Source organism: Solea senegalensis, linkage group LG6 (assembly GCF_019176455.1).
Source record: "Solea senegalensis isolate Sse05_10M linkage group LG6, IFAPA_SoseM_1, whole genome shotgun sequence".
Classification (NCBI taxonomy): domain Eukaryota; kingdom Metazoa; phylum Chordata; class Actinopteri; order Pleuronectiformes; family Soleidae; genus Solea; species Solea senegalensis.
In genome coordinates, this window is record NC_058026.1 from 22,407,324 (window position 1) to 22,418,828 (window position 11,505).

At 39.1% G+C, this 11,505-nt stretch overlaps 1 protein-coding gene across 2 annotated transcripts; it reads right to left on the reverse strand.

Annotated features, from left to right (window-relative positions):
- Window positions 1-1,540: 1,540 nt before the first annotated feature.
- tmem154 (transmembrane protein 154) lies at window positions 1,541-11,154 on the reverse strand. 2 transcript variants are annotated; one of them, XM_044028147.1, is made up of 9 exons: window positions 10,882-11,154; window positions 9,968-10,057; window positions 9,349-9,405; window positions 9,171-9,206; window positions 7,900-8,085; window positions 6,741-6,795; window positions 5,957-6,033; window positions 4,878-4,935; window positions 1,541-3,086 (listed from the first exon to the last, which is right to left on the reverse strand). In XM_044028147.1, the coding sequence occupies exons 1-8, from the start codon at window positions 10,973-10,975 to the stop codon at window positions 4,889-4,891; spliced, it is 642 nt and encodes a 213-aa protein (XP_043884082.1). In that variant the 5' UTR covers window positions 10,976-11,154; the 3' UTR covers window positions 1,541-3,086; window positions 4,878-4,888. The 2 variants fall into 2 exon arrangements, with proteins under 2 accessions (XP_043884082.1, XP_043884083.1); XM_044028148.1 differs by having other exon boundaries at window positions 4,878-4,920; window positions 10,882-11,150.
- Window positions 11,155-11,505: the final 351 nt, after the last annotated feature.

Sequence of the window (11,505 nt, forward strand, 5' to 3'; positions counted from 1 at the left end):
TTGCTCATCACAGCTCAGATGTAACACACGCAGATTCCCACGTGAATTACAATATGTGTTTCCCATTTAAAGATTGCCCAAGAACGAGTGAATGCGAGGATTGCGACAGACGCGCGATGCTCTGCAGGCAAACAAACAGAGCTGCTGCTGTTGTTGCTGCTGCTGCTGATGTTGCTGCTGCTGCTGATAGTGTGTGACAGACAGCAACAGTGTCTGCTGGGGAAACTGCCATTCAGTCAACAAAAGCTTGATCAATTCAGAGTCATTTGTCAGTGCAAATATAAATGTATGCTCTATAATCTGAATTATAAACATCAACACGTTATAGACAGTACGTACACGTGTCTTTGGTGAGAATCACCTGTGTTTTATTCCCATGTAAACCAGTTTGGCTGGTGTCTGACGTAGTGCTGTTGGGCGACGCTGCAGCATTCACACACAATCAGCAAAATCCTTTGCTGATTATTATGAGACAAAGTATTAGTCGAGCCACAGGTAGAAAGGTGTTTCTGCATTCCCTGCATCACGAGCATACGGTGCATTAAAGCAGGGAAAATAACAATAGTCATTTGAAAAGCAGGAATGTTTAAAGTTTGTCCTTTCCTCCTTGGCGACATGAACAGTTCACTTGTTTTGTCTGAGCCACAGTCGATAATCCACAAATCATGTGTTTTATAACTGTCTGATGTGATGTTTTACAAATCATTTAGGCTTTTTTAAAAGATCATTTAAATAAAACTAATTAGCAAAAATTAGACAAAAGAACTGTTCTGAGCTGTGCTGAGCCGTTGTCAGACTGATTGGTCAGAGTGCCGCTCGAGCCGCTCAAACTCAGTGGAAAACTCTTTTTTACCCTTTAAATTCTCCTCCCAAAACGATGTCCATTATAGTTAAATGTTTATTTTGCAAAGCTTGTAAATAATAACACTTTTTGGATTTTAAAATTTTTTTTAAAGGGACACAGGAATCAAACCGAACAATACCAAACTGTAGATGAGTTAAAAATACTGCTTTCTCCATTGACATGAGCAGTAAGTCAGTAGTTAACATTTAGTTAACATGTAGTGTGAGCAGCCTGACACAGTGTGACGATGACGACACAGTGTGTGTGTGTGAAATCTGCTGCTTTGTGTTCTGTAGATTCTAAAAGGATTGCGTTGAGCCTGTAAAGGTTTGGCTATATCACAACAAAACAGAAACTGTGGCTTCATTTGTTCCATTCTGAGGGAACGCATCTGTCAAATAAATAACATTCAACTCACAATACGGAAATGATTTAACACAATATTAAAGACGACAGGTTATTTCTGACCTCATGATGACAGTGTGTGGGGAATGAGTTCATCCAGGGGTTGTGCCATGATTTCTGGTAACCCATCTGAGAACTGTTGGCACATTTTACTCCAGAGACATTAAAATTCATTGTTTGGAAAAGATAAAATGTCTGTGCCAAGTCTTGTGTAAATGTCAACATATTTCATGGAATATAAAGTAAAAACTAAAGGTGAAGCTTGATGAAAAGTCAGAAAATCACCAAAACTTAAGAAATGAACTAGATTTTATGATTTAAATGTATTAAATTCAAAACTGTCAGATTCCTGTTGGTGTGAGAAGGCCTTTTAGAGCATGCACTGTCAAGGGCTCATGGATGTTTGTATTATTTGTTGATCATTTCATTTATTTCAACCAGGAGAAAAGTGTTGGACCATTGTGACACCACCACCCCTAAACATTTAAGTACAAATTTTCGTTCATTTGACAAGGAAATTTTATTTAAAGCTTCGACAGCAAAATAAAAATACTACAGCCTTAAATATTTAAACAAGGATTTCCATGAAAATAACATCTCTTGGTTTTCGCTATTGCAATATTTACAAACACAAGATTCTGCAAAATACTAAGTGACAGACAGCTGCTCTCACGTTTAAAACAGTGTAATGACATGTAACTAAGATCCAACACTTCTAGGCCAAAAAGCTTATATTATAACATCTAAACAGCATAATGTATTCAGTCAGAGAGACATTACCCACGGTGAGATTGAAATCTTATCAGTAGCAGCTTTTTTAAAAAAGCTATTTCAACAGCGCACAGGAAAAGAGGGTTTCTGATTTCACACTCTGAGATTTTAATCACCTTCGGAATAAAAACTCTTTCTCCATTAGCCGCAGCCAGCGCTGCACAGGCATGAAGAAGGAGTGGCCCTCTGTGTCATGCATGCCTACAATCATCCACAGGATATTTCCCCTCTGAAACCTGCAGCTGGAGGGAGAGTCATGCTGTGAAACATAATAAAGAGACTCTGAGCTGGAGATAAGGCGGAGGCGGCGGTGGCAGCGACGAGCAGTCGCGTCTGTGTGGGGCGAGGAAGAGAACTGACCTTGTGAACATGATCATATTTACTCTGCCATAGTACCACTTGGTGATAGCTATTACAGCACAGTGTTTGTTTCCATTCCATGTTTTTATCCAGTCCATACTGAATAGTTTTATCTTCAGGTCATCACTCTGGACAGATCGCAGCACAAACACACAGAGACAAACAACCATTCAGTCTCACATTCACATCCAGTCAATTTACAGTGTCCAATTAACCTCTGCATGTTCTCGGACTGTGGGAGGAAACTGCAAAACCCAGAGAGAACCCACACCCACAAACACACACACACACACGGGGAGAACATGCAAACTCCACACAGAAAAGCCCCTTGTTCAAGTGGGATTCAAACCAGTGACCTTCTTGCTGTGAGGCAACAATGCTAGCCACTGTGTAGCCCCCGGCTGATTCTATGTAAGAGAAAATACTGCTAAATTTCCTTTTAACTGTTTAACAGGCATTTGGGTGAACAATAAAAACAGACATATCATGAAAGAAACTTAAAAAAACGTATCATTGACAAAAGAAGGTGCCAATATTTAACACAACTGTACTGTAAAAAAGTGTGTTCATGTCCCTAAAGTCGTCTGATGTTGTTTCCTGGCAGAGAAATTCCCTCCTGTGGTCACAAATGTAGCTGCATGATTGTAGAGAGTTGTCGACAGTTCACTGTGTGTCCTCGCACACCGGGAGAGTGTCCTCAGTCAAACTGGAGACAAAGGAATCATGGGACAGAGAGAGGGGACCACGTCAGAGAGAGATGCACAGAGAGATATCGTTTATAGTCTATAGTTTTGTTTCAATCAACTTTTTTGGGCTCGAGTTCTGAACGACTCGATACTAAAATGTGACGTCGATAGACCGCCGGCCTCTGATTGGTCAGAGAGTGTCGTCACTGGAAGAGTCATGAGCGTGACGTCCGACACAGGAATCAAACCGAACAAAGACTTGAAAATCCTGAAAACATTTAGTAAGGAAATGTCTAAAATCTCAATATCTAACAGAGGAGTCTGCTGCATTTAGTGACAGCACTGTTGAAAGCCGGCGATTGTGAGCAGAATCACAACTCACTGAGTGCAGCTTTAACTGACAAAAATAAAGAAAGCGATAAATTCCATTACAGACTGCAGACTGCAAAGCATGAGCAACCTTTTGGTATAAAGAGACACAAATCCTAATTGTTCTGCGTTTGCCGAGTAACTAAACAGTCTGTTAACATGTTCAACAGTGATTTTATGAGGTGATAACACATTTATGTTCTTCGGTAGCATTGCAGCATTTCATACATTTTCCTACATTTAGTTTCTTGTATGTCATGTAAGTTGAAACCTACGTTGAGCGTTGCTTTGTATTAGCTGTCTTCTTTAAATTTGCCCTGAGTTACTGTGGAATTTTACAGCTCTGACAAACAGGGCCCAGTCGCTGCAGTAGCATCACATGCTGCAACCACAACAGCAGCGATAAGGTCCCGCTCACTTCTGTTTTGAGCTCTCTTGTGTAACCTAGTGTGTACAGACGGCGTCGTTGCCGAATGACCGCCACATGGAACCCTTGCACAGCCTTGGAAGTAAAAACCCTGAGAAGAAGCCGTGTGTAAATGACGTTTGTCAACAACTCGTGGACCTTGACCTCGCACTTCTAGTACACAGGCTACCCCAGAGTTAAGTTGCAACACACTCCCATGCGTGCCTGTTGTGATCACTAGCAGATGTCAATGTGCATGCGCGCTCAAACAATACCATGTGTCACGACGAGAGGGTCACAGTTCGTCAGTCGCAGCTACACTGAACGCGGCTGCCAAAGCATCACAACAAACAGAAAGACGGAAACCACATGAAAGAACTTGGTGTTGCCCAAGTCGACTGTTGATCTGTGTTGTGTTAGCAGCAGCAGCAGCAGCAGCATTGTGTAACAACAGGTTTGTCACAATCTTTTTATAGTGTTCATAATAAGATTGAAAGCACAGGTGCAGTGATGCTGAGCAATACAAACAACAATCTTCAGAGGATATACAGTGTTTAACACATGTATTAGACCACCACCCAATGTAAGGTTTATGTCACAGCTGCCCTAAATTATCAAAATCATTTTTTATGTTTCTGTCATTTTAATACACCAGTATAAAGAAGCTCTTTAACCAAATTATTTTTAATGCAAAATATCATTATTATTGTTATTCATGAATTTCGAATGTGCTGTTCAGAAAAAAATATCAAATTATAGTTATTTACTTGCATTCATTAACAGAAAAGTTAGTTTTAATGGTTGAATGTTATGCTTGACTCATTTCTGATTTCTCTGAGAAGAAGCCCAGTGAGTCAGATCAAATCAGGGTATAAAAAGGTGAATTCTTGCCAAATAAATAATGATAACATTTTTAGTTATAAACAAACAATGTTTTTCTCATTTTTATGACAGGCGGTCTAATAAATGTGTTACATACTGTGCCTTTACTGTGAATAAAACACAAAAACAGATTACAAATATAAACCATGCTCACCATCATTAGATTTAGCCATGATTAGACCCTTCTGCAGTTTCACCTAGAACAAGCAAACCTGTGAATGTTTACTGAGTCATGGGATTGTTCTTGTCAGGGAAATTATGCAAACCAATTTAAAAATAAACATGAAATTAGAGACATAAATATAATCTCACACAAAACAGTGTGATTGATTAGTAGATCTGCAACAAACAATCAGAATCAGAGTCAGAATATATAATTAATCCCTGCAGGGAAATTGAGTCTTGTTCTCAGCAGGTTTAATTCCTTGATTTTGGTCAATAAAATGTCAGAAAACGGTAAATAAGGTCGACCAGTAACATCATAATGTAGCCGCCGTTGTCCAATGTCCTGTTTTGTCCATAAAATGAGTCTATGCTCCTTTATACAAAATAAACCAGAAAACATTCACACTTGTGAATATAATAAATCAAAAAACATGTTCTTAGTTAATCAGTTATCAATGTACCGATTCAAAGATTCAAACGCCATGTTGTTACTGCTGTGTGTGCTCCACTTATACAGCAACAGCGACCTCTGCTGGACACCACCAGCTCACGTCGTCTAATGCACTTCTATAAATTCCACCTTTGTTATAATTCATGTTCAGTTATTGTTGAAACCGTTTAAGGGAATAGATTTGGTTCAGCTTTGTGAAGCTGAGCTGAAGTGAATTAAGTTACAGGTAATTATTTTATATATTCTGATGTCTCGTCTATAAATGACATCTCAGAGTCAAATAAAACATTAATATTATGACTTTTTTGAAGGTACAATTTTAGGAGTTTGTACCACGTGAGTGTACTTTAAAGAACATCTTATTGTCTTGTGTTCTCATATAAAAAACAAACATTGACAGTAGCTCAGTGGCAGAGCGAGGTGTCTTTCAACTGGAAGGTTTTGATTCCCGGCTCACAAGTCTACATGCTGACATGTCCTTGGGTAAGACACAAGATGAGTGACAGGAAATGCGATTTGTGAGTGAATATGAATGGATGAATGGCAAAAACTGTAGTATAAAGCAGCTTTGAGTCATCAAGACCAGAAAAACACTATATAAATACAAGGGAACCAACCATCTTTTTTCATCCATTGGTCCAACTCCTCCATTTCCAGCTCCAGCACAGAGGGCACGTCTTCTTCAAACATGGGCCTGAAATGGTAAAGAAATCAAGTGAGACTCTAAAACCTAGTGAAATAACTTGTCACAACAGCAACTGTGAATACGTTGACACAGATATATTATTATGATTCACTGCAGTGTTTGACCTGTAACCAATGACACAAACAAACAAACAAACAAACAAACATGTTTTAGTCCTCTCCATACATGCTGCAATTCAATAAACTACAAGGTACTTGTGGGGTGTGGAGTTTTGTTTGTTATTTTCACAGCAGACATTGCAGTCAAAGTAGGGAAAGCACAGGTGTGATTAATCAAAAATAACCATGGCTGGATTCCATTTAGCTTGCTCAGTTTCAGGGTGCACACGCTGACTCACACCTTCCCCTGACTTACATGGACTAAACGGAGACAGCGTGGATGTGGTCAGGAACACCTGGCAAAAAGGCTAAGTGGGAATCATGTTCCACACAAAATGTACTGTTTCACTGGTTCTTTTGAAGGCCAAAAATACACTTTCCAGATGAATGAATCTGTACCGTGGTGACTCAGATTTTACTGGTCATACTTGGTTTCTGCCAGGCATTAGAAAGAGGATGTACTGGGTTAGTATCATCGGCTAATTTGCATGAAGTTCACACCCAGGTGAATGACTCCTTTGTTCAAATGACTTGCTGTAAGCTTAGCTACGATTTCCAAAGAATTTGCAATAACTTTTCAAAGTGATCAGTACTTACATTGGTACCTTCTCTGTGTCTGGTCCATCCAAATACGGGTCATCTTTTCTGAGCTCTGTGAGTAGAGAACAAACTTCAGTCACTGTTATTGGCACGTAAAAACGGCATCACAGTCCCAAGTAAAAATATGCAAAAGAGCACACGGCGAAAGGCAGGTTACACTGACACACACTGACAACAGACAGAGGTCTAACATCCACTCTCACACTGACACCTACAGTCAACGTTAACTGCACAGAGAGTTTGAAACAGGGATTCATTTCAGTGTTGATCCATATATCCATAATAACCTTTCAGAGTAGTGTAAATCAAGTGATTTGAGGAAGTACGATACTTCTGCTCCTCTGCTTTTCTTCAGTTAATGCCTCACAGCTAAATCTGGAACAAACCCTGCATATACAGTACAGTGCTGCTTTACAAATGTATTAGCCACAGCTGCCCTAAATTAACAGCATTGGTAATTATCAAAAAAAAAAACACCAGTATGTAGAAGCTCTTCAACTGATATGATATTTTAATGCTAAAATATAATTATTGTTGTTATCCATGAATGTTCAAATTCACTGTTTTACAAAAAAACTGAAAAAAGTAGTAAAGCAAATTATTATGTATATTATTAAGATGTCAAATTATAGTTATTTACATGCATTCATGAACAGAACATTTGTTTTAGTGGCTCAAATGTGGGTCCAAAACAATGAATTCAGTTTCTTGCCAAATAAATAAAAATACAATTTTTTAAAAAGTTTTCTAAAATATTTATGTTTTCCAATTTTTATGACAGATGGTCTAATAAATATGTGAATGTACACTAGTGACAAATACCATGTGTTTCTGTGTAAAGTATGAAAGTCTGTCCCTCGGGCTGCAACTACCAATTATAATCATAATCCATTCATCTGTTGATTATCATCTCGATTAATCGAGTAATCGTTTGGTCCAGAAGGTGTTGATGAATGTTTCCAAAACCTGAAAATGATGATGTTCTCAAATATCTTGTTTTGTCCACAAACCAAAATGATTAATTTTTTTAAAAAGCTGAAAAGTTTGAAAACTTGTTTCAGCCCTACAGTCCACGCTCATCTAATGAGAGAAGCTTCAGAGATTTAACCGTCTATTTCAATAACTTTCAAAGTGCTCTCCTCTGAGTTGGACAAACCTTGACTTCTTCTTTTGTTGTTCCACTTGCGGTTGATGAAAATACCACACACTATCATTCCAATGACAACAACAACCAGCACGACCAGAGCCGGGATGACGACGAAGGTCAAATTCTGGTCGTCCTCATCTGATGTGCTGTTGTATCCTGACGGGTTGGGCTCCTCTGTGCCGAGAAATGAAGATTCTGCAGAGACAACGTTTGAATTATGATAAAAAATAATAGTCTTCACGAAAGAAGACTAGAAACGAAAGCAGCTGAATTTATGCAGATTTAAAAGGCTAAACTTCCTCTTTTACACAGTGTCGAACATTTATTACAAAGATTATGGAACACATGATATTACAGAACAGTAAAAAGAACAGAGGTAATTATGGTAATATGGAGGTAATTCTATTACTTGTCCATTTTGATTCTCCCATACTTTCATGAGAAGGTATTGTGATGATGGTGATGACAGTAATTCTCATTCTTTAAGCCATTAACTATACATCCAGCCATTATATACCGCTTTATCCTTCACTAGAGGGTCGCTCTATCGCCCTATGTCTCAGCTGACATAGGGCGATAGACATTCACGCTCACATTCACATTCACACCTATGGTTAATTTAGAGTGACCAATTTACCCAATCCCCCTCATTGCATGTTTTTGGACTGTGGGAAGAAGCCTGAGAACCCGGAGAAAACCCCAAATGATCCCCATACTATTACCATGTTGTTGCTGTATCGTAATGTAAAGTGTTTCCTGTTATATCAGGGCTATTCAGTTACAAACTCAGCTGGGCCTCATTTTCAAACCAAATGAGTGCAAATGCTTGAAAGACACACAACAAATTGCATAAAAATAATAATAATAATAATAATAATAATAACAATAAAATTATGTTTATTAACTGTACGTGAACAGAGTCTAAATCATATACTTTATTAATCCCCTTAGGGAAATTACTTCTCTGCATTTGACCCATCCTAGAATTAGGAGCAGTGGGCTGCTATACTGAGTTGCTCAGGGGTACCCCAGCCCTTTTTGACCAGGTGGGGACTTGAACTGGCGACCCTCCGGTTACAAGCCAAGTTGTTTTTCACTTCGACATAAAAATATTTAGCTCATTCTGTCCTTTTTTTACACCTCAAAGTGCATAAAAACAAACAAACAAACAAACAAAAATACTGAAGGAATATGTGTAGGAATCTTTGAGGGTCAGTGAAAAGAGTACTGCAAAAAAAAACAAAAAAAATGTAGGAAATCTCATAGTGTGAGTGACGTACCAGTGAATCCTGAGCCGACATATTCTTCTATGATCTCTACAGGGAACAACAACAGAGGAAACACTGAACCACTAACTTTGAGTACTGTTTCATTTTTTTAAGGACTGTATATTTAGCATATTAAATGGACTGTATTATTCCTGAGGGTGGATGATTGTACAGGAGCAGCCGAACTTACCTGGGTCTTCTGGAGGCTCTGGTGGTAACGTGGCATCAGACACAGTTGGCAGTGATTCTAATAGAGAGAGAACAACACATGATTGTGATGACAATATTTCATACCATACATAGAATATATTTAACACCCGGTTTCTCAATCCTGGTCCTGCATGTTTGACATGTTTCCCTGCTCCAGCACACCTGATTCAAATGAACAGCTCGTTATCAGGCTTCTGCAGTGTTTGCTAACGAGCTGACCGTTTGAATCAGGTGTGCTGTTGCAGGGAAACATCTAAAACATGGCAGGGCAGTGTTCCCTGAGGACCAGGGTTGTAATTTGATATGTAATTATTTGCTAAGAATGAGTTAAACTAAGAAAAATGTTATTTAATCCACACCAGTGTGGACAAAAGCATGACAACAGCCACTCCTCTGACAAAATAAACCTAGGATTTACATTTTTTGAATAAAAGCAAATCAAGCTTCAGAGTCAGTAACAACACTAAAGCCTGTATTTACATATTGCTGAGAACACCTGTGTGACACTAGTAGAATTATAAAGCAGAGGATTTATTTGTAATGGAGTATATTTTCTTGTATTTGTTGCTTTTGGTTAACCTTTTTGATTGACAGCTCACCTGCGGGATCTGCGTCAGCGTCAGCTGGGTCTGAGTCGTCAGTGCTTTCAGCCTCTGGATCTGCATAATCGCCCTCTGATTGGCCTGAAACTGCAATAAAAAAACCCTCTCAGTACTTCAGCTCATACCACTGTCACTTCATTGTAAAAGTGAAACTTGAAGGGAAACACGTGGCATTTATGTTACAAAGGAAACACAAGAGGAAGAGGAGGAGGAAGAAGAAGACAGTTATGTTGTAACGGGGGTGTTGTCTGCGGAGGAGAGTAGAACTCTCAGATCACACAGGAACTGAAGACATCCAATTTCAAACCCTGGCCAGAAAAAAATCGAAACTGTTAACATATCCCTATTGCATTGGACAAAACAGAGGAGGTGGCGATATTCAACATGTTGGGCAACTTGTTCTGTTTCTCTTGCCTAAGAGGAGATACTAGATTGTATAAGAGGAAAAGAAAAAATTGCTGTAGAATACTGATACACTATAATGTACGAGAGTTTAAGGCAAGGATTTAATTTGTTATTCAGTTAGCCAGAGGTGGTATTAAGCAGTTTTTAGCATCTGTGATGTTGTATTACAGCCGTGTTCTGGATTTAATCATCCAATTCTTTATAAAACTCCTTCCTTGTTCTTGGTCACTTCTTTTTTCTAAACACAGCATTGTTGAGACAAGTGGATTCAAGTGAGATAAAACCAAAGAAGAACACCAAGATTTGTAATTTGGTTCACCACCCCTTCTTCTTTAATGTACCTGTCTGACACTTCTCAGTACATTATAAAACCTATAAAAGTTTTCTACAGCATCAAAGATTTATACAGGAGCTTCAACAAAGTGAGAAAAGCGGACTGAAGCACAAATGAGAGATCAGCGAGGAGATGGGTCAGTTTAAAAAAAATACAGCGTTCCCAGTCTCACCTGTCCCAGTTAGAGTTATCAACAGCAGCAGCAGCAGCAGGAGAGGGGTCTTCACCCAAGGGCCTCTCATGTTACCGGGCCGAGAGGCAGACATAGTGCCATTGTGCGCAAGCTGTCTTCTGTTCTGTCACAGCATCGCACTTCCTGGTCTGGCTTTACATATTAAATAGAAGCAGAGGGAAAAAAAACCCTCACACACCCTCACACTCACAGAGATAACTCACTCAGATGTGATGCAATCGGCTGTGAGCTTGTAGCCACAAGTCTGACGGCTCCTCGACTGCAGCACAATCACATTCCTGCCGGTTAGGTATGTGGCCTTAAAGAGAGAGAGAGAGAGAGGGGCAAGCTGAACAAACTTTAAAGAAGGGCAGAAAAAAACAATTTGAATGAGTTCAGTGTGTAGCAGCTGGTCTGCTATCTGTTGTTAATGTTCAAAAATAAATCCAAGGCTGTAAATATGTTTGTTAATCTGTTTGTTGATGCTCAGCTCAGGCAAACTCGTACTGTAAGTCAGTCTTTGTGGTGAAAGTGGTCATGAAGTTGAGGGTCATGCTGTAACGATTATCTATGGGCAAAGGCTGTTGGCCCACTTCAGACTAGTTTTCTTTCATTGAGCAGCAT